This window comes from Engraulis encrasicolus, chromosome 10, assembly GCF_034702125.1.
Source record: "Engraulis encrasicolus isolate BLACKSEA-1 chromosome 10, IST_EnEncr_1.0, whole genome shotgun sequence".
NCBI lineage: Eukaryota > Metazoa > Chordata > Actinopteri > Clupeiformes > Engraulidae > Engraulis > Engraulis encrasicolus.
The window spans coordinates 45,039,360-45,063,017 of NC_085866.1; the positions used below are offsets into that span (position 1 = coordinate 45,039,360).

The window sequence follows — 23,658 nt, forward strand, 5'->3', positions numbered from 1 at the left end:
AAAAACGACGGAAGCTCCCGAGGTACAAAAAAGCAAAAAGTCTGGGATTAGGTCCGGTCTGCTTTCACACCTCCAAAAGGTCCGCACCAGGGTTTGTTTGATCCGGACCGAGTCCGACCTTTCAGCTCGGTCTCGGTCCGCTTGTTTGGTCCGGACCAGGATTCGCTGGTTTGTATTCAGACCATCCCAAAAGGTCCGAACCTGGTCCGTTTGGTCCTTTGGTCCGGACCAAACGTGGTAGGTGTGAATACGCCCTAAAACAAGAAAGTTGTTGGAACTGAACTCCCTTAATGCATTAATGTTGTCATCGCTGCCCAACTCATAATCTTTAGGACAATATTTCCACGTCAACGATTTCAGGCTTCTGTTTACCATTAAAAAAAAAAGATTATGAGGAAACAGCACAGGTTAAGTAAACCGATTAGCTTTCCTCTTGCAGATTTAGATATTGCGCCTGGAGAAATATGCTAATCAACGGAGCACTGTGGTAGGGAGGTTCATACTAGCAGCTGGGAGCTATTTTACCACGTGACAAGAGTGATGTTTCTCTTGCTGTAGCAGCCATCATTATACTCAATACCAGTCCATCCTAAAAAAGGAAAGAAGCACAGGGATAAAACGACCAACCATGGATTAACACGGAAGATTTCCCTCTGTTTTTAACGAAATTTAGCCACATCGGCTTTTAATATCTGCTTTGTATTTTTTTCTTTTATAGAAGTAAAGGTAAGTTTGAATGTCCGAAACGTTTTGTTAAGCTTTTGTCTCCCTAAATTCGGAATGTTTGCATGTGCAAACGGATCATGTTACAAGCTTTCGGGGCTGCTATGCTGTTTTAGAGGGGGTTTGAATTCTCTTTAAGAACAACCAACGTCGGATAAACTCTTACTTGTAGTCTAGCGGGGCTGTAAACTCGATATTTTTGTTGCAGCTACAGTTGCCGCCGCACCCGAATGTAAATAATAAATTGGAAGGGTATGCATCCTAACATCAACACTTCCTGTTTTAACATAACATTTTTACTGCGAGCGATTCGCAACATTGATTTATTCTGTTGTTTTGCATGCTGCCAGATAGCATATGCTAGATTGTTCAACATGAAAGCAACATAAAACACATTTCCTGAATAGGAGCAAGAGGGCTGATTATTGTTCGTACGTTTACAATAGGCTACCGTCGATAAAAGTATAAATCCGTCGCCTAAACGGAACTCGACCAATTCGGACAGATTCAGAAGGGGGGAAGACTTGGTAATTTCAACGGTTTAGCTCACTAATGTCTTCGTCTCCATAGCCATCTATCAACGTAGCCACACTCCAGTTTCATATTCATTTCAGAGGGAAGAAGGCCACCTTTCACCGACTTTGCCACCCTTTCAGTTTTGCATTGGTATCATATTGAAAGGAAGTGTGTGCTCGAGCCTTTGTTACTTATTAAGTTCTAAATAGACACAATGTAGCGTGCATTTTCAATGCCTTAGGCCGAAGAACCTTTGTCTGAACTGTTTCCTAGAGGGAGCTAATTTTGAAGCAATATCCCAAGGAAGAGCTTGACGTCATCTTCTAAACATCAGTTTTGGACACTTTTTCCTAACTTTTTCGGTCAAATCTCCATTTCTGCGGCGCCTACCTTGCACAACACGATCTCTAGTGATTTTTAAAACCTATCGTGATCCACTGTGTTGCAATATGTTACAGTGTGATGTAGTCAAGACAAGATGGGTTTGTGCGAGCAAAGGCCAGTTGACCCTTTCATCAGGTAGGCCTAACGTAAAGTACTGCTCTTGTGATCAATGACGCATTTTATTTGGCTGACGTTGTGTAGGCTAGTTTACACCTAACTACAATCGGTAACGTGTAGCTGCTCCCTCCCCGTATTATCCATGGCCATGTGGTAGCTTACTTCACTATCATGTGGCCACCTCAAGGGTCATTGTTGCAGCAGTTCCAGGAAATAAAGTCCCGCCTTTCTCTAATATGCCCTCGTAAGATAATTAAAGAAAGCATACAACATTACAGAGCTTGAAAGAAATCATGGTCATCGTGGACCCATTCCTTTCCCACACAATTTGTCCATTTTACCAACATTTTCCAGTTGGAATTGCCAGTGTGTTGTCACAGGCTGTTGGTCAGAGGCAAGCTTTGTGCCAGCTTTCTTGAAAAACAGCTTGGTAGCAAGGCTTCAGCATGAAGTTGTTTTTCTGCAGAATTTCCCTATTAAGAGACGGGCAGAGAACATACTGCAACAGGCATAATCAGGTGATTGGGGGTGCTACCAGGAAAACACTTTGTTGCTGCAAGCCCAGGATGATTGCAGTTGCAAATGTGTGAGCTTGAAAACTGAAGTTGTTCCAGTTTAATATCCCAAAGCAGTCATCATGTCTTGAGTGTTGTGAATGGAAAGATGAGGCGAGCACACACACACTTCATCATCACCTTTCCTTGATGTGAGGAAGTGGTCTAGTTAGGGGTGGGATTGGAACCTGTCTAGACAATCACAGAATCACAGATTCTTGCCTGTGATTCATGTATTCTGCTCTCCATGGCTTGGCGGACTTTTTGGGAACATATTTGTAAGGAAAGAAAGGGTGTTCCACTGTTTTTACTCAATCTTGTATCATGGATTCTCAAGGACACACCACACTAGTAACATTTCAATAAATGGCTACCCCTTGTGGTTTTGTGCTACATTATAAACATGTATTTGGTGAATAGAAAAGATGCCCCACTGTATTTTACCCATCTTGTGTTCATGTATTCTCAGGGGGGCATAAAACAGTTAGCCTAACTTCTTCAATAAATAACCCCCGCTCTTAATGTTTTTGCGCTACAATATAAACAAGCATAGCTCTTAGTGACACGTTTTGTCTGTGCTTTCATGAAGGATGACTGTGGTGAAGAAGGGTGACTGTGTGTGTGTTCCCATTTCGCTGATGTCATGGTGTGTGGCATCTCTCTCTGTGGCCTGCCCTATTTGAGACATGCCAGCTGTTGTCACATGTGATTCTGTGGACCCTCCACGGTGACCTGTGGGAACTGAACTGAATGGAATGGAATGGCACGGAATGGAATAGAATGGATTGGCACGGAATGGAATGGGGGAACTTCACCTTCCAGGTTTTATATGATGAGACAGATCTCTTTTGAAAGCTTAGATTAATCCTGGGCTGGTATTGTTGACATTGTAGGTGGCCTTTCGGCCTAACCCTGGATGTCATTCTTCTGTGGTGTATGCGGAACAGTGGCATGTAGCAGAGAGAGAGTGAAAGAGACACACACACAGACGAGAAGAGGGAAACTGAGAGAGGGAGGAGGGCAAGAGGGACGTGCACAGAGTTCACCCAACATGGTTTTTCAGCTGCGTTTGTGTGTGTTTTTACTTGCTGGCTTATTCGTGATTGTTCGAATTATTTAGAGTGGCCTGTTGCTTGCCAAGTTATGCAACTCCACTAATTTGGCCGCTCATTATGCATCCACCGCAGCGTATTTTTAGCCGGGGTCTTTTATTCTCCGCTAATGTTGTTTGTTTCGTCTCCCCAGGACCTTTTTTGAGGCGAAGCCGGGTTTCCTGCCCTGTGTGTGTATGAATGGAAACGGCTAGGCTCAGCACTTTTTCCTTTGCCTGGGATGCCCCGCATACTGTACTAAATGGCGGGTCAGGCGAACGGACGCTATATCAAGTTCACTCCAACGCAGCAGCAGCAATGCAGTGTGTGGTCTGGTGTGGCCTGGTCTGCCGCTGGAATGGGAGCTGTTTGGATTGAGTGCAGTGCAGTGCAGTGTAGTTGGTGGCCACTCGGGGCCCTCTGGACAGGCTGCTGGATCCTGAAAGTAGGTTAGAGAGAGTTGTGGTTTGTGTGCCATCCGCAACCGCTTGCACCGGCCCCATCCCATCGAGCGTTGTCCAAGTTCGATGATAAAAGCGCTATCTGTCTATTGCCAGCACGCAAGGCACCAACTGTTAGTCCTCCTACATGTGCTCTCTCTCTCTCTCTCTCTCTCTCTGTCTGTCTCTCTCTCTCTGTGTCTTTGTCTGTGTGTATCCCCGTGCTGGTCTCGACAAGGCAAGGCCAGGCGTGCTCACACAGGTCACCTAGTTCCAGCAGCCGGGGCCTCCCTTCTGCTTTTGAAACCGCTTGCTTGCTGCTCCCTGAAGAGCGCCAGAGCGATCTCCAGAAAGCAAGGGAGTGCCTTCGTGGAATCCAGCTCGGCAGGCTCCTCGAAAAGAGAAGCAGTGGGTTCGCCCCACGCTAACTGAAGGCTTTGAGCGAAAGTCGTACTGTGTGAGTAGGGTTTAGGGCGTTCGGACCCGCTGCGCTGTGCATGAATTCCACTCCCGTCATTAGCTTGCTGCTTTTGTTCACACGCCTCACCGTCCCCTAGGAGGATAGACCTGACACCATGGCCTTTTGTGTACTTACTTACCGTACCTGTTCTGCTGCACTGCACAGGTTTCTGCTCCAGTCCGCGCATTAATTTTGGACACAATCACTGTCACACAGGTGTCAGTGGCGTGGCAGTTGGGCTTTATGTTGCCTTTTCAAGGCCAGGAGCCATTCTACCATCCCCATAGGTAGTTTCTCATCTACCACATGTTGGCTTAAGATACATTTTGGTCCTGTAGATATTGTAGTTAAGAAATTAAATCTTTTACATGAGGATTATTTTGTTAAATGAAATCCTTAAGGACTGGTAGATCTATTTTCATTTGACACGAGGGAAGCATCAAGCAATAATGCTTTGTTGCAGTGTGTGGGCATGTGTGGCGTATCTCACAGGGGAGATATCTCACGCAGCAGTTGTTTTTGTAGACCAAGTATGCTGGTATTTAGCAGAGAATTGCGGTCTCATTGCAAAAACTTCTATTGTCTTTCAGCCTTAGCCTGCATGCACTCCATGTGTTGCATGACAGCGTGCTCCTTTGTCTGTGTTGTTGCACATTGTTTCTGCCTAAAGCAATTAGTCAAAAGTTGTGTGGATGTTTAGTTTTGTTCGCAATGATTGTATTGTCAGGGATGTTTAGGAGTAACTTTGAGCACTGAGGGTTTTTAGTCTCCTTCACGTGCTTTCACTAGAAAGCTATGTTGGTCTGTCCAAAACTGGTTTGTTTCTGGAGGGTTTGCCTGAGACCTGTTGACCTAGTTAAAATGCTGGATATTTCAGAGGGGTTTGAAATTATTTTATTTTTAATTTCTGAGGATGCTAATGATTTCGTTACATTAGGAAAGCCCTTCACATAACACCTGACATCAGACCAGAACAAAGGCACTTGATCCAAATCAGGCAGGTGTGTTATTCAGTCAGTCACTTTATCTATGTAGGCTTTTCTGGTTTCCTTTTTATTGTTAACCAGTCTGCCTCACGGTGCTCCATTTCCCACATGGGCTGCCTGGAAGGGGCTCCTCGCTCCAACCGCTGTTGACCATAGGTGGCGACTGGGAGACATTCTGTGGATATTTTTCAATAACGTGCCGCAAGAAATAATATTTGATTCAGATATTGGGTCCACAGGAGGAAAATCAGGAGTGTGCGTGCATGTGTGCGCAGTAGCACCTACTGTAGTCTTTTGTGTGTCTGTCCGGCTCATTGCGTGTGTGTATGCCTGTACCAGGGCTACCCTTATTTATCCGGCCCTCATGTCAAGTGAGATGTTTCTTGGGCAACATCATGCAGTGTGTGTGTGTGTGTGAGTGAGTGAGGGCTGCCCTCTGCGTGCCGCACATATTTAGGCTCCCCTTCCCTCAGCTCCATTAGCAGGCTCCCCCGGTGGGAGCCTCAAAGCTAGCAGCAGTGATTCAGCACACACACACACACACACACCAACCACTGTCTGTCTGGTCAGGAAGTCAGTCTCACGGCAGCACTCCGACTGTGTGTCATGTTATTGTGGCTCCGTCCCTGTGAGTGAATGCACTTCCCTCATCACTTTCCTTCCTGTGTGTGTGTGTGACTTGTACATGTCTCGTGTGTGTGTATCTGTGTGTGTGTGTGTCTCTGCCTCTGTTTTTACTGGCATCACACCTCAGACAGCCTCGATGGCTGTTACAGTTCCATGGAAGTGTGGTGTAGAGGATGAGTAGGTCTACGTCATGCTACACCCCCCCCCTCCCCACCCCACCCCCTCTTCTGATGAATGAGAGCAGCCTTGCTCTTGACATGTGGTGCGTCTGGCTCCGTCAGCCCTGCTCTGGTTAGTCACGGAGGCTGATGGCATGACCCACTGGCAAGCAGGAAGGCGCAGCAGGCAGTCATGAGGGCAGGTGGGCAAGTGTCTGTCTGGCTGTGCCGCCTGTCACGCCACCGCTAGGCACCCAATGGTACCAGTCATGATATCTAGGCTGGCGCTCCACCCATGTTACCAGTGCTGCAGCAGGGCAGTTAAACTGGTTGGGCACATGTTAAGATGGGATGGGCGCAACCAGGCCTGTTGCTCTCTCTCTCGCTCTCTCTGGGGGTGCATTCGGGCCGATTGAGAACGGTTCTGCTGCCCATTCCCGCACCTAATCGCGAACCAGCCGCCGCGTTAACGCCACAGATTTTACCGTTCACGAACCAGAAAGTTGGTTTGCAATGCGATCCACAAAATACTTTTTTTTTTCTCCGCAAACCGTGATGACATTGTGGCCGTCAGACAGTTCATCCGAGTACACTCACATGCTGGACCCGGTATGAACACAGGCGGTTCGCAAACAAGCACTTTAGTGCTGAACTTTAAATGGTGCGGGCACCGGCACCGGCTCAGTTCTGGTTGGCCTGAAAACCACCAGGGAGATGTGCTAGTCAACCAGCCAAGCACTGTCTCTGGATTTAAGTGCCTCAGGGCTGGCTGTCCGTCAGTCCTTCTGACCGGGGTTGAGCGAGTCGAGAGTTCACGCAGAAGTCGCCACCAAATGTCATGTATAAACTCGTCTGTTAAAGTCATGAAGTGACTCCGGGCCCACAGCTCTTTGTCAGGACACATTTCTGCTTTTCTTAAAGACCTCACTGACTGCACAATGCGGAAGTGTTACTACTGTTACTTTGAAAATTGCAACCTCCCTAATAGCTCTTAACTTCTTAACTGGAGAAATAATGATGATGATGATAATTTAAGGGGGTGTTATTCCATTAAGGGCAATGTTCGGGCTGTAGCTAAATTGATTTTTCTCATGCTTGACTTGGCAATCAATGGCTTTCCATGGCCTGCCAGGAATGAGTAGTGTTTATCCTCGTGGGAGGCCGGGAAGAGGTTTTTAGAGCCGAAGAGGGTTGAATGGTGGCGTTTTTTCCAAGCAATGTCCTTGGAATCAATTTACATCAGCATTTTTTTCTCAACATTTTTCATGTCAAAAGTGTATGCGCCGTTTTGGAAGTATTTACTTTTCGAGCTTTCGGTAAGATTGCTGCCAGTATATATCCGCCTTGTTTCTGAATGGAGTGTCTGTTTGACAGTTGTGTTCACAATTGAAACTTTGCGACTTGAGGCTTTTGCCATTCTCCCCCTGCACCGGGAGCGGGCCAGGCGCTGTCTTCAACATATGCCTTCCAGATGGCTGCGTACATACATAGGCCTGTGTAAGTAAGTATCCCCCATCCCATGATGTGTCCACTCTGGTGTCATCAGTCATGTTCATGACAAGGATTGTCTTCAGATGGAGGAGGGGAGAGAGGACAGGCAGACAAATAGACCTGGGACAGGCAGACTGTCCGAGGGGGGTAGACGGTGAGCCTTTTTTTGTAGCCGAGTAGAAAGCAAGCTATATGCACTGTCCTGGTTCAAGGGTTGTCTTCGTTTGGAGGAGGCGGGGGAGGAAAGCCAGACGGGCAGGCAGGCACACCGATATGGCGGGAGTCAAGCAGCCTTTTGTAACTGGATTGAGAAGGCAGAGCTGTATGCACAGTTACGGTTGGACCTTCTAGCATGGTCATTCCAGTACATGGCTGCTAGTCACCCTAGCTCTTCCAGGCAAAGGCCTTTTGACACGGTATGGCATCATCAATGATCAGAGGTTTTATTTAATATCTTGCGAAAACACATTTCAGACAAAAAGCCACAATGTGCTGCTTGACTTTGAGAGACTCCTTAATGTTTTTTTCCCTCTACAGAGGAGGGGTGACACGGAGGCACGAGGTCGGAGGCTGGAGGAAAGGAGAGAAGCTAGAATGATTTTTCAACTCTGGCTCTAAATTAGCACCAGCCAAACGGGCAAATGCTGGTTAAATTTCAGTTTGACTGGTAGAAAGAGACCAACTTACTAGCCACTTTGACCCATTAGTGAGTGCGTGTTTGGATAGTAAGATTAACATCTACTACCCATTTTGGCTGGTGATGAGACAAATCATTTGGAGTCCTGTTTGCAACCCTCCTCCTCCTCCTGCTCCCTGCTTCAGCCAGCAGCAGCTCTTGGCTCTTGGCTCCTGCTGTTTGCTGAGCTGGTTATGTTGCTCGCTTGACTTGACGTCTGGTGAACTTGCCCTTGCCTTGCGTGGCCTCCACACTACTGAGATGAGGTAGAGGGGTGAGGAATTTCACTGGGCTGGATGGAGCCCTGCGTGTGTGCATGCGCGTGTGTATGCACTATGCAGGACCTCACTGGGGTCGCTGGCTTTTGTTGCGCGGTGCAAAAGAGGGGGGTGGGGGGGGTCCTGCCCAGTCAGGCCAAAGTCCAGTAACGCGCAAGAACATGGAGCATGGAGCGTTGGATGAGGACTTGATGGGGGTGGGGGGGGAGGGTGGACACACAAAAGGCAGCAGTGTTCCCTCACCATCTACACCTCCTCCCCCCCACTCCCCATTGCCAAAGCCCTGCAAATCCATACTGCCCTCCCCCTTGCATTTCAATCAGGCTCCACCCCCTCCTCACCTACCCACCTCCTCCTTCCAACACACACGACACCACACACATGCTCCCTCATCACCTTCAGCACAGCAGGCCAGACAGAGGAAATTCCCCCCACACACCTACCCACCCACCGAAGGGCCTTCAGGGCTGCATCACCCCCCCTTTCCTCCCCCGGCAGGGAAAGTAAAACCATATGATCCTTACAACGCACCCATGCTGGAGTGGCATGCTGTCATTGCCCTGTGACTGGCTAGCTGGGTCATTCAACCACTTTCGACTTGACTTGTCTTCCCCTAACTAGTCCAATTTTTTTTGTCTGCTCTGTGGGAGGCCCCATGTGTGCGCACACGCTATTTTATCTCCCAGCAAGCAACACAACAAAATGTAATTATTACACACCGGCCAATTCGACCTCATTTTTTGTCTGGATGTTTCATTAAGAAAGGACAGGACCAAAAAGGCGGAAAGGGTGTTTGTGTTGTAGGCTGGCCTGTGTTGTGTTGTGTTGTGTTGTGTTGTAGGCTGTGTTGTGTTGTGTTGTGTTGTAGGCTGGCCTGTGTTTCGTTGTGTTGTAGGCTGGCCTGTGTTGTGTTGTGTTGTAGGCTGGCCTGTGTTGAGGTTGTGTTGTAGGCTGGCCTGTGTTGAGGTTGTGTTGTAGGCTGGCCTGTGTTGAGGTTGTGTTGTAGGCTGGCCTGTGTTGAGGTTGTGTTGTAGCCTGGCCTGTGTTGAGGTTGTGTTGTAGCCTGGCCTGTGTTGAGGTTGTGTTGTAGCCTGGCCTGTGTTACACAAACCCACATGTCTGCGGTCCTACCGAGCAAGGGAATGGTTAAAAAAAACGGGGGTGTTCGGGTAGGTGCCTGCTTGCGCACAAACTAAGAAGTGTGCAAATGAACATGTTTCCCACTTCTCAAAAGGCCGGACAGGCATTGAGAAAGATATTGTTTATACCCCCCAACACACACGCAGCCCCCACCACCACCAGTGCCTCATTTTGCCACCCACCCACCCCCCCACTTGCTTGCTCTCTCTCTGTCTCTCTCCTTAGTCCAGGCCAGGCCACCTTTTATATCTTACACACACACACACACACACAGTCTCATCTCGCCACCCACCCACTGACGCTCCCTCCCTCTCTCCAGTCCAGGCCAGGCCTCCTCCGTTTTGGCCCCTTATGCCGCGGAGGCATGACCCATTTCCAATGGGTTGTTTACTTGTGTCAGGGGGGAGAAAAGGGCCAAGACACTTCTCAATGAACTCTTGTCTACAATTCAATTACAGGGATCGGGCCCTCCAGCGTCCCCGTTTTCTCTTAAGGCCGTTTGTGTGGCGCAGCATTCCTGCCACGTCTGCCCTCCGCTCCGTGCCCGACCCCAGAGCAAGCAGCAAGCAAGCGAGGGAAGGGAAGAGGAGCGCAGAGGAGAGGGCCTCCTCCTCATTTTTATTTACTGCTGTTTCTAGCTGTTTGTTAAATTGTATATATTTTTATGTGCACAAATAATGCACATCTTCACAATCTGGCCACACGCCATTAACCCTTACATTAACAGGCTGTGTGGCTAGTACAGTTGGCAATGTTGACCATCAGTTGATTTTTATTTGTTGCCATTTTAGTTGTTTATTGTTTAATCACTATTTTTTTGTGCACAAACTCTTGCTTTCACCATCTGGCTGTTGTTTTTATTATTAGCCAGCTGTGTGGCTATTATGCGTTATTTCAATGCCTGCCTGGCTCATAGAAGGGTAAACGTTTGGCACAGATTGGTATGGTATTCGACAATTACCTTGGGTGATGTTGCATAGCGCATTCGTTTTTGCTCTTTTGTCTTTTGAGCTTTTCACATCTGCCCAGTAGGCAGTGGCACATGGTAAAACGGTGGAAAGATTTGTGTGATTTTTCTTTGCAGAGGAAAGGAAAGCGCCGGGTCTGGCTTCGGTGCCATGCAAGGCCTGGGTGGTGAGCAGGTCTGCTCTTCCAACACCCACCGCCTCCTCTTCCTCTCATAGTCACACGCGCACAGACGCTCACACAGACACTCTCAGCTTCTCGTCTGAAAGCTGTGGTGTAATACTGTCTCTTATGGTTTCCTTGAATGCGGTATGGCGGCGTGGATTTCTCCTTTTAAGCTTATATCTTTCTTTTCAAAAAGCAAACATTTTCTTATTGCCTTTTTTTGCAGATATGTCTGCAGACGATGCAAGCTTATGAAAGGAAATGGTTTATGAGTGTCTTTCCACCCTCTGAGAGATTTTTTGACTTATTTTTGATCCAACCTGAAATTTTATATCTCTTTCCTCTCTTCTGTTTGTGGAAAACTTACTGAGATGAAGCCCTTCTTAAGACATGATGGTGGTTAACCTTATTACCATGAACGCAGTATTTCATAAGAAAAATATGATTTCCATGCGGTGCTTGGCAGTGTGTCTATCTATACTAGTGTCTCTACAGATATCAGCACCTGTAGACGGTGACGCACCAGTGCCAGAAGCAGCTAGTGACACAGTTATGAAACCATGCACACAAAAAAACTTATGCAACAGCAAAAGATGACACACTTGCACAGTTGAGCTGTTGTTGTTTTGATGCCACATAACATGGACAACTAAAATATTTTTTTTTTTCTCCTCATGCATTGTTGAGTGTGTTTGGTGACCTGACAGTGTTCCTAATTTGGCTGCGGACCCCCCCAGCTTGAAGTGAACACAGGTCACAATGGAATGTTTGCACAATGAAAGTTCTTTAGAAACTAGGGCTCCATTGAATGTAATGTAGAACCATAGAATTATGCATTGTTGTAGAATACCTATATATAGAATGTTTAAATACTCACTCCTTTTAAAGGTTAATGAGGGCAGGGAAGTGTGGTGGGAACTGGCTGGCAGGTGTAATCATTAGCTAACGCAGCCCTCTGCCTCTTGCTTTTATGTCCCCTCTAATCTCCGCAGGTGGGCTTGACGACGTGCATCTGCTCCGACTTGGTCTCCAGGCAACTTTGACACCTACGTACGCATCGAGAGCGCCTGGCCCCATCTCATTGGCTTACCTGCAGCTCTGGAGAGGGCGAGACTGAGAGTGAGCGAACAAGAGAGAAGCTTTGGACCCCACAGCTGACAGTTGTGTGTTTTTTGAGTGTGTGCGGGGATTTTTTTTTTTTTTTTACCTTCTCCCTCCCCTTCCCCCCTTTCCCCCTACCCTCCTCCTCGCCAGCAGATAGCTGTCCTTTTCCCTTTTTCTCTCACTCTCTCCCATATCACTGTCTACGGAGGAGGTGGGAGGCCGAGGCGAGGTGTCGGAGGGGGAGTAGGAGGTGCCGTCTCAGTCACAGCTCGCTCACGTCGCCGCCGCAGGAGGGCGTATCCGGTGGGAGGAGGGGGGTGCGAGGATTAAAACCCACCCAGCGATGGGGCAGAAGGTTCCGGGAGGCATCAAAGCGGTGGACATGCGCGACCCGGCGCTGCGGCCCCTGAAGCTGGAGCTGCAGGCGCAGGACTACGCCAAGCCATCGCGTCTGGACATGCTGCTGGACATGCCGTCGGCGCCGCAGGACACCCAGGTGCACCACAGCTGGAACAACGACGACCGCTCGCTCAACATCTTCGTCAAGGAGGACAACAAGCTCATCTTCCACCGGCACCCGGTGGCCCAGAGCACCGACGCCATCCGCGGGCGGGTGGGCTACACGCGCGGCCTCCACGTCTGGGAGATCCACTGGGCCATGCGGCAGCGCGGCACGCACGCCGTGGTGGGGGTGGCCACCGGCGAGGCGCCCTTGCACTCGGTGGGCTACACGGCGCTGGTGGGCAACAACCAGGAGTCCTGGGGCTGGGACCTGGGCCGCAACAAGCTCTACCACGACGGCAAGAACCAGCCCAGCAAGACCTACCCGGCCTTCCTGGAGTCGGACGAGACCTTCCTGGTGCCCGACTCGTTTCTGGTGGTGCTGGATATGGACGAGGGCACGCTGAGCTTTATGGTGGACGGACAGTATCTGGGGGTGGCTTTCCGGGGACTGAAAGGCCGGAAGCTGTACCCCGTAGTCAGTGCGGTGTGGGGACACTGTGAAATACGCATGCGGTACATCAACGGGCTTGATCGTAAGTACTTAATCCGTGTTTTCCCCCCCAAAAGCACCTTGTTAAGTTGTTTATGCCAACTTGTTTTTGTTTGCGAGTCCGCTCAGTACCAGGTCTGATTTTATTGTATAATCAAACGGTTCACACGAAGATCTTGTTTTTCTATACCCACCGCTGGCTCCATGCAGAAAACTTCCCAGGGTTATGTAATGAAGCAGGGTAAACGAAGTAAGGATCAGAGTTCATTGGGTCATGTTATATACCGTACGTGTGTGTGTGTGTGTGTGTGTGTGCGTCTGACAAAGGGGGGGAAGTTCTGGCAAAGAGATTGCGTATTTGTGTTCTCCTTGCTAGTGGCAAGAGCGAAGTGCAACTCGGCACTGACATGATTGCACACACATGCCATGAAAATTCAGCGTCCATTAATTAGCTGGCTCTGCCTCTGCCGCTTCATGTGCTAATTTGTTTTGCAGTGTGCAGGGTGACCTATATTGCCTCACGGGGCCTGGGAATCGTGCTGTCATCCTCCTGAGCATGTTGAGAATGCAGCAGTGCAGATATAGCAATTCCAGAGAATGTGTGTGGACTAGTCCCTGAAAAAAAACAATGCTTTGCACACGTGAAGTCTCTGTTTGACTATGATATTCAACCATGTATGAATTAGGGGTCGACCGATACAGGTTTTTTAATGGCCGATGCGATACCGATTTTTTTTTTTCATCACCCTTGGCCGATACCCGATTTCCGATACCCGATATGGGTAAAAAAAGGGTTTAAAAATGACAAATATTCCAGGTCTCAAGTTAAAAATAAACATGCCTTTAACATTATCAAATTGAGGTAGAACTTGTAACATTTAAACACCCACTCTAACAATGAAGTAATGTCTAACAATCAAGTAATAAAAAAATAAGTGTCTTGGTGCTTTAAAAAAACCAGAATGACATAAAATAATAAATATTGCGTATCGGCCAAAACCACACGTGTATCGGCCGATACGGATACACTTAAAAAATGCAAATATCGGCCCGATACCGATATAAATATCGGTCTATCCTTAGTATGAATTTGATGTTGATATAAAGGAGACGACATGCTACTCGTATAGACTACATCAACAACTCATGTCACTGCATCAGGTAATATTAGTGATGCAATAAGGGATTCATTTCAGCGCTTCTTTTGTCTTGGATCTGGGATGTGCTCAATCTGTTTGAGATGAGATGAGTTGTAGAGATAAGTGTTTATTCAATATCTTTGCAGATAAGAGTGACAAGTATACAGTGATTGCTTGCTTTACACTAGATATTGAAAGGGAAAAGCCCAAAAACAAGCTACCCGAAGCTGCTTAACAGCTGGGAAGCCCTACAGAAAAATAGGTATAGCAAACACAGCCTTTTTTCAAAACAAAAGTCTTTCCATGGGCATAATAAACAATACGCCTTCATAGGCGTGACAAACCACATAAACCTCTTAACAACAGACAAGCTATTTAAACAAAACAAAACAAAACATCCGTTTATAACATCCTCAACTTCATTTCATGCTGACTCATGGGGACGTATAGACTCACGGATGATGGAACACAGTGTTCGCGCACGTATGCATGCACACATGCCCAAGTAGGCTAAACACACATACACCTGCCAACTAACCCTAACCCCCAGTAGTCTGGTCGTTAGTTGACTTTTGGAGCAGAACGTCAGAAGTGGCGGTAGCGGCGGCGGCTGGCCTTGCTGCCGGCTCTCGTTTCTGTGCCATGAATTATGTAAACTAGGGTTAGCGTTAGCCGCGCCACTGATAAGAGTCGAACAATGCAGCTGCTGCTGCTATTCCTCTGTCTCTGTGTGACATCACAGCTCTATCTATCTCGGCCAGCCAGTGGCTCCAGGAAGCCAATGATTAATCCGGACGCGTTGCCCTTTTCCACTGGAACACCTTTAGACTTCACAGCGTGTCCCCATCCCTCCTGTGCTGTGCTGTGCTATACTGTACTTTCCTGTGCCGTGGAAAAGTGAGAGAGAGGGCCCGGAACAGGGACAGAGGGCCAAAGGGGATCAGTTGCGTTTGGGGTTTCAGGCAAATCAGTCCAGATGGGTTTTCCGTGTGGTCTTACCTTCTGACTACACCTGAAGCTATAGCGTGGCTTGCTTGGCTGCCGATAGCGGCTCCTATTTTTCCGTGTGAGTGAGGCGAGGAGAGGGAATGATGACGTTACAGACATCACAAACTGTTCGCTCAGTGTAGCACTGCGAGCAGAGCTGGTATGTCTGCACTTTTCTTTTCTTTTTTCTCCATTACGATTTGGCGTTGTAAAAAGGAAAGCCATCTCTGTACTGGCCCGGCCGGACTGTATCAGATATCCCCTAAAGTCCCTCAGACTTTGGGAGGATGGAAAGCAAAGTGGCCTGGTCACGTCATGATGACCTCAGCAGTCTGGTATCCCTGCAATGATGATGAGGACGATGATGGTGGTTGAGCTGCCCAGTCAATCGGGAGACTCAGCTGCTCGTGATCACTCGCACACACTCTCATTCGCTCTCTCACACTCTCTCACACACACACACACACACACACACACACACACACACACACACACACACACACACACACACACACACACACACACACACACACACACACCAGTTCACCCGGTCTCAATCTGCCTTGCCACCAGCTCAAAGGCCCCAGGTGTTAAAGTATGTGATGAGCAGTGTAGTGGGTGGTAAAGGGGTACAGTAAAGCCCACCTCTCTTCCTCTACACTGGAGTTTTTCACCTTGCCCAGCAAGACAACCAGCCACCTTGTCATACAGTCATAGAAGGTGTAGGGCAATACTGTTACTTTGTCAAGCACAGCAGCACAGTTGTCAAAACTGCTTTAGCCATGCTATTGTGATGTGTTGGTAGAGATCATTGATGAGGAGGAGACGGTTCATAAGGAGTTTCTTCAGTATGGCATGATGCTCTAGGCTGCATGTCTATGAGCTGCCATGACCCTTTAGGAGACGAGCTCAATGGTAAAGTCATACCCATTTAGGTGACCGGACTTGATTCTGCATTGATGGTGTAGAGTGAGTTCTCTTGGTAACCATCTTGAAAATCTTTGGTGTTGGGTCACAAGAGGCCTGTAAGCAATAGCTTGGCAATTGCACAAAGCTTGCACTCTGAGCTTGGTCTGGCCAAGGTCCCATAGACAGGGAAATTCTCAAAGGTAGAATCAATGCTCTTATCAAATGCCTCTCTGTGCTCTCTTACAGAGCTACCTACTAGCAATCAGATTACTGATTCCAATGGGCTATCTATCTATAGATTTTCAAAAACAAGCTACCAAGAATGGCACTTTTTCCCAGACTGACTTGCACACAGCATAATATATTGTGGCGTCGCAGACAGTGTGGGTCCGGGAACAGGCAATGAAAACAAGGTTTTGAAATGTGAAATACCGGAATTGCCCTTTAGGTCCAGACTGGGGTTCTGTGTCATGGTCTTTTTTTTCCGCATATCCGTTGTCTGTCACCTTATGTGCCCTTTGGCTGGCCAACTCAGCAGATAGTCGGACATCATGAAGATATTGCTGATGAACCCAAGCTAAAATGCTTTTACAAGTGAAAAAATACCGATATCGCCCTTTATATTCAGACAAGAAATCCCTGCCGTGAACTTTTATGCATATCCGTTGGCTGTTTATATGTACACACTTTCGCTGGCTTTTCAAACCCCAGCAGACAGCTGGTGAGACATCAGGAAGATATTGTGTAGATAATGAAGATGATGTGGTCCTGCTCCAATAATGAGGGTTTGAGTGTTAAAACATTGACATGTCAGTGGTTAAAAAAAACAAACAAACACCGGAATTGCCCTTTACGTCCACACTGGGAATCTGTGTCATTAACTATTTGGCTGTTCTAGTTACTGTATACCCTTTTTCCTGGCTTTTCAAACCCAACAGACACTTTTAGTCAGACATCAGGAAGATCTTGCTAATGGGGGCCTAAGAGTCAGGAGCACAGGATACAGGTGCTGGCTGCTCTTGCATGCCTGGATTTGGTGGGAACCAGAACGCGGTTTGGGTTCGCTTTGCTCTGCTCTCGTTAAAAGTGTGGCAGGTGGCGTTTTGTGGCGAGCCAAAGCATTAGTCAGCCTGCGCCGCGTCACATCAAGGCCTGTGGGCTGCGGCGCTGAGAGAAGTGAGAAGAGGAGGGGGAGCGAGAGATGTCTGCTGCGTCTGTGTCTCTGTCTCATGTCAGCGTGTGTGTGTGTCTGTCTGCTGCACACTTCCTCCCATACAACTCTGCCCTGTTTGTGTCTGCACTACACACGCGGCACAGAGTGCAGCTGGGCTGGCCCCGACCTTGTATTGTTCGCCTCTTTGTTGTGCGTGTGTGCCCTCTCCCCCTCGATCTCCAACTCTCTCACACAGAGTGGTGTCAGATGGTGACTGTATGTGTGTGTGTGTGTGTAGTCTAAACCAGGGAGGAAATGTTTGGGTGGGATGATGGTATTGCAGACTAAACAGGTGGATCCTTGAATTGAGTGGTGATTAACTGAAGAGGGTTTTTCATGTTAATCCCAGAGGGGCTGTACTACGAAAGATGATTTCTGAGAAGTCGAGTGTAGCTAGATTCAGGTGTGGCCTACATCTACAACATTTGAAGTTGAGTTGAAGACATGGTCTTGTACAGCTTTGGTGCAGAGGTTTTTACTGTGTAACGAAACGGTAAGGTCACAAAGTTGCAAAAATGAAAGTATCGAAGTGTCAAGTAGTCACTTTAAGTCTAAAGTGAGTACCCGGTATTTAGAAGCGGAGTAACAAATGCTTTTAAGCCATAAAACTATAAAAAAAAACATACATTGTTGATATCAAAAACATTCACACATTTAGTTTTATTCAATTTTCAGTGTCTCAGCTGAAAAAAAGCAATGTCAGATATTCTCAAACAGTTAAAGACTCCAAAGTTAAAATGTAACAGAATGGACTTCTTTGAGCTTGATGTTTTATTCCTTTTCTGAGGAACTTGTTTAGTATTCTTTAAGGGGGCTCACCAGTCATTATACACTAGTGGAGAAGGGTGAGGTCTAGACAAGTATTGGATCTGTCTTTCCTCTGTTCCTCACAGCTTGAAAGATGTTTTGTTCCTTCTCCAAGTAGTGAAATTGTCTAAATGTAAACCCTTTTTGTTTAATTATTTGTACATGTCAAAAGTATATTGATGCTGACACTCGCCTCTGCCAAACCCCTGAGACGGACTTGATCGATCTCAAGTTAAAGCATTAGCATTACTGTACCATTTTTGGATATAGGCTCATTTAACACCTCTCCTTCAGTTAATTAATTGAGTTTTACCTTTCGTCTGTTCTTTCAGCAATTCTCTTGGTCTGGTCATGCTACTTCCACAAGCTAGCAATTATCATTGAATCTTATGGGTCCAGCCAGCTGTATGCTAGCTGCGATGTCAAATTTGCACTGCCAGGCTCTGAGAACGACTGGATGTACAGGAGAAGGGTAAAACTCAATCATTTAACCCAAGAAGAGGTGTAAAATGAGCTTATTCCCTGAAATGGTACAGCATCGCTTTAGCAACTATTGCTATTTTAGGTGATTTGCTGCTTACAGAATTAAGTTGGGCATTTGGGGTTTTCCAGAAAGCAGAATTAATCTCCTACTTTGGATTTGGCAATTAATTTCCTAATGCAGGGGTGTTACTGCTTTAATTCCCCTTGTGAGATAAGGGCTTATGGTTCTTTTCTTAGGTTTACCACGCAGGCCACTTTGTTGATCAGTAAATACAGTATGTGTGAGATGAGGATACAGGCAATAGTTTGTTGTTTCAGAAAGTAAAATTCTCATCACTGCTCAGCTCAATGTAATTGCTGAAGCAACTGTTCTGGCTCATGCACCACAAGAGATTTTGTAATTGAGGTTGTGTTTTGTTACCTGATGAATACATGGTACAGATTTGACCTTTTCTAACTTGTTTGTCCACCTCTGTCTGGTAAATCATGTAATTGCTACGTATGCATGTGTTTGCTGTGCCTAATCATGTTTGTGTGTTCTTGCCCCCCCTGTAGCTGAGCCTCTGCCCCTGATGGACCTGTGTAGAAGATCGGTTCGCGTGGCGCTGGGGAGAGAACGACTGAGCGAGATTCACGGACTGCCTTTGCCAGCGTCTCTCAAGAACTACCTGCTCTACCAATGATGCTGGGAGTGCCTCTACCTCAGCACGTGACATGGCATAACTCTTCACACACTCTCCCATGCGCTCGCTCTCTCAAGGATTCTCTTTTTCCCCCCTTCCTCCCTTCATGTCCTCTCTGGATTTGGTACAATGCTCCATTTTCTTTTTTCTTTTCCATTTTTTTTTGTTTTTGTTTTTGTTTTTTTAAACAAGAAAAATCTGACCGAGGACTACTCTTGTCCAACATTTCCAAGGTGTTTACAGTCCGTATACTGATGTCCTGACATGATTGACTCCACATCATGTTCTGGAATCTTCTTTTGTTTTTGTTTTAAAGATTATTATTTTTCAGTTTGTTTTGTGTTTTGTCATGAAGACAGAACAGGAGTGTGTGGAACACTGCAGGCATCAGGGCCAGACACCCACAGCAACAACAAAAAATCAACAGCATGGCCTCAGCCTTGGCCTCATCCCTCCTGCCTCATCAGTGCGTTTTGAAGTGCAATGAGTTTTGGTGGCCCCCCGCCCTACCCCCAAACCCACCCTCCACCATATACATGTACACACACCCATCGCCACCCCACCCCTCCCCTCCCGCTTCATCCAGCTCTCTCATTTTTTACTCTGGTTCAGCTGGGCAGAATGGGAAGTGATGTCACGGTCATGATGTCATGGTCATGTGACGCGCCCAAATGGTACTGGCATGCCAGTGTGGCTAGTCATTGGCATGTTCGCTCGCTGCACCCATGTGTCCGTGTTTTCTGAAGGGGAGCTCTGCAGGTGTAGCAGTGCCTGCTTGGCTTGCTGTTGAGTATTGCTTTGGGTCACTACAGTACATGCCAAGCTTTGTTGGCTTTAAAAACTCTCTCGTCTTAAATTTTGAATTATAAGTCTATGAGACTATTTTAAGACTTTAGGATTTAATTGCGTTTTTAAACATTTTAACCCCCTCCCACCCCCTCATCTGAAATCATGAAGATATTGTGTGTGTGTGTGCAGTTGCGTGCGCACACACTGAAACACCAGGCACGCACACCCAAAGGCTCTTGTCATTTTAAAGCATTAAGTCCACCCCCACCCCTGTCCAGCCCAAGGCAGCCCCTTAGTTTCAGAGCAGCAGAGTGGCTATTTCCTCCTAGACAAAACCACAGGAAGCTTCTGAATCAGGCTGTTCCCCTTCTGACTGCCTCCCCCATCATGTTCTCTTCACCTACCCCCTCCTCCTCCTCTTCCTCCTCCTCCTCCTCCTCCTCACCCACAGCTGCACTCCCCCACTACACTACTCCCCATGTTCAGGTTCCCAGTGCAACACAACACAAGTGCCTGTAACGTGCGACACACCGGATCGGAGCTTTGCTGGGATCGGGAGAGGATTGGGGACCAGGGGAGGAGGACTGGGAGCCATTTTCAATGAGTTTCTTTTTTTTCTCTCTCTCTTTTCTTGTCGTTTTCAAGGGAATGACTGAAGGATTACGTCACTGTGAAAAATTAGTAGAATCCTCTGGCTTATGGATGGAATTGGGCACAGATTTTTTTTGTCTGTGACTCCTCCTCCTCCCACCTCACCCCCTTTCGTTTTGAAATGTGTCAGAACAATGTACAATCACATGATTTGATGGTTTTTAATCATTTAGCCCATCTATGGATGTCTAATGACCTTGTTTTTTTATTTTCCTGTTTTCATGTGTTGGCAAAAGTACATTGACGTGACTTGGGTCCATGATGGGCAGAGTAAAGCTGGGACTATAATCCAGACAGTCTTGTCGCCAGATGAGGAGGGGTTTTTTGGTGGCAACGTTGCTCGTTGCTGTTTTGTTTTAAAACACTGTCATTGGGTGGCTCATTCTCTTAAGGTTTTGAAGCCTTTTTTATTGCGCCCACCATCTTGGTGTGTAGATGTGGGCGGAGGAGGTGACGTGTTTTTGTTTGGTGACCATACAAGAAGCCTGTTTTTAAATATGAGATGCAGAGAGATGAACATTTTGCCAAGACATTTGACCTGTTTTTTTTCTTGTTTATTTTGTTTTTAATTCCTCTCTTATTTCAGAAACTCTCTCAGACTTGTCATTCATAGGCGTTTTTTATTTTAAAGATGAAAATAGCTTAAACACCAGCCTCTGGTTTGATGTCCCTGACATTGAGTCTGAGTATGGATGACTTGGGCTGCTGGCCTTATTTTATAGTCCCCCTTCTCTGCCTGCGGGTGATCACTCTTTGTATTCAGTGATGTAGATAATGTTAACTCTAATAAAGTTTATTATAAATTACTTCCGTTGCCTTATCTTTGCATGCGTGTTATTGATTTGCTGCTTGTTTTTATGGTGTTTTTCATATTGAATGAAGATCAGTATGCCATGATTACTGGTTTTATGATGTTTTGCGAAATTTGCCTGAAGATTTCATTGGTCCGCTAACTTGTTAACAAGTGTAAGGGTCTAACCCATGGAGCTTAGCAGTGTCAGGAGAGTTGAATGCGTCAGGGTGGCTGTGAGTATTAGCAGGGCTATGTATGTCTCTGCCTGCTGCATTCCATAGCGTCTGCATGCTTGCTTCGGGCTGGCTATATTTGCGTAGAGCGGAACAGCACAGCCAGGGCTGGACTGGCCATCTGACATAGCGGGCATTTACAGGTGGCCCCCACACCCTTGTGGGCCCCTTTTTTCATTTCTGAAAATAAGGGCCCACAAGGGTCCAGGGCCCACCGGTGAGTCAGTTCTGCGCCGCTAATTATGAGGGGCCCCTTTAAGCCAAAAGTGCCCGGGGTCTATTTCTATCCCTGTCCAGCCCCTTAGGACAGACCTGCATGGTGCCTCAGAGCCAGAGCTCCAGGCAGCCCCACAGTTTACTTCACCTGACGGGGTGAATCATTGTTCCTTCGGTGGAAAGAGCTTGTCCTGTGCTCTCTCTAATACACACACATTCTCTCTCTTCACACACACACACACACACACACACTTGCACTGTCGCCGAACGTTTTTATTCCCATCTCAAATATACACAGTGGAAACTTGATCTGCAGACATAACAAGTCAAGAGGTCGCCGCGAGCGAGCAGAGCAGTAGAAATGATCCCACCAAGACACGACCAAACGATGTCCCGACTGACTGGAGTGCACATTTGTTTTAGTTAATAGATTGATACGAGCCAGTGGAACAACTCTGGCTGGCTGGACTGCTGATTAATCATCCTGAAAGTGAATCTGATGCTCGCTCGCTCTCCCTCTCTCTCTCGCTGTGCTTCAAGCACAGACAGACAGAGTGGGTTTATATCACATCTCTGCACGTCACCTCTGCCTGCCCGTCCCGAGCGTTGCCATGGAGCTGTGTTTGCATACACAGAGATGCTACTTGGGTATGAGGTCATCTATTTCATTTCAAGTATGCCGCTCTGGCCGGAGCGACCCGGTGTTTGGGTGTCTGGAAAGGCAAATTCCTCTGGCTCCATACCGTTTTGAAATGTTCACGCCGCTTAGTCTAGAGAGGCTCCTTGCGCTGTTTTTTTCCAGGGAATTATCAGTTCTGTTTTAATGAAAAAGGAAAACATTGAACTAGAAAAGACGTTCAGTTCTCACATCACTTCGAATAACTGGCTATGAGTAATGAGAGCGAGAAGGCGTTTTTGCTTTGCTTATTGCTTTGACATTTTTGGCCTTTGCTACCATTCATGTAATCAGAGTTCGACGAAGCAAAGATACCAGAACACCATTGCTTCTGTTGCACAATTATCAGAGTGTAAGACCTCCCTTTGGTAGTTGAGGAAGCTAGATAGACATGAGCAGGGGTGTAGCATTGAATTGTGGGCCCCATGTACAATCCGCTCCAATGGACCCCCCCCCCTCCCCTCCCCCCAGCCATGTACAGTATCTACATAAATCAGATAATGTGTGGGCTCCCTATATACATGGGGCCCTGGTGAGGTCAGTCAGACTAACCCCCCTGGACATGAGTGTGTTTTTCTTCCACTGCATTCTATCTGGGTGTCTGATGACCAATAAAACCTCAAAGCCCAAGAGAAGACCAGCTGATCAGCCTCCTCCACAATTGCGGTTATGGTGTTTTCTTTCTCTCAATCTTTTCTTTTTTTTTCTTTGAGGAGTAAATCTCCTCTCCTAATCCTGAATGGCCATATTATTCGCACACATGCCCATGCCATCATAATAAAGCACAGTCCAATGTGCGCTATGGGTGTCGTGTGTATGTGTTCAGTACAGCTATGTAGGCTATTCCTTTTGCATAGAGAGGGAGATGTGCTGCACAGTTTCTTGCTGTCAATTCAACACTCTACAGAGCCAAATTCAGTCTTACTCTCCTCCGAGTGTGAAAGTGACTCCAAAATATTTATGTGTGTATTCTTTTTTCTCTCTCTCCCTCTCTCTGCATGTGCAATGGCATAGCCTACAAGGGGATGTCATCCATGTGCACAAGCATAATAAGCTCTTGTAAACAGCCACCCGTCTAGTGTGAAATCTCACTGTGTGGGATTGGACTAAGCCCCTGGACCACAGAGCCGACTCCGCTCGACGCTGCAACATTCAGCAGGCTCCCATCAAATGTCTGAGGGCCCATAGAGAGAGAGAGAGAGACAGAGA

General features: G+C 47.1%; 1 protein-coding gene across 1 annotated transcript; it reads left to right on the forward strand.

The window, feature by feature from the left end:
- Positions 1-575: 575 nt before the first annotated feature.
- Positions 576-21,337, forward strand: spsb1 (splA/ryanodine receptor domain and SOCS box containing 1). The gene is made up of 3 exons (XM_063208996.1): positions 576-726; positions 11,765-12,913; positions 18,964-21,337. The coding sequence occupies exons 2-3, from the start codon at positions 12,220-12,222 to the stop codon at positions 19,089-19,091; spliced, it is 822 nt and encodes a 273-aa protein (XP_063065066.1). The 5' UTR covers positions 576-726; positions 11,765-12,219; the 3' UTR covers positions 19,092-21,337.
- The last annotated feature ends 2,321 nt before the right edge of the window (positions 21,338-23,658 follow it).

Bases quoted from the DNA above. Each gene is read 5' to 3' on its own strand.
- spsb1 (XM_063208996.1), top strand. From the start codon at position 12,220: ATGGGGCAGAAGGTTCCGGGAGGCATCAAAGCGGTGGACATGCGCGAC. The intron at 12,914-18,963 runs GTAAGTACTTAA...CCCCCCCTGTAG, and splicing joins GTACATCAACGGGCTTGATC to CTGAGCCTCTGCCCCTGATG.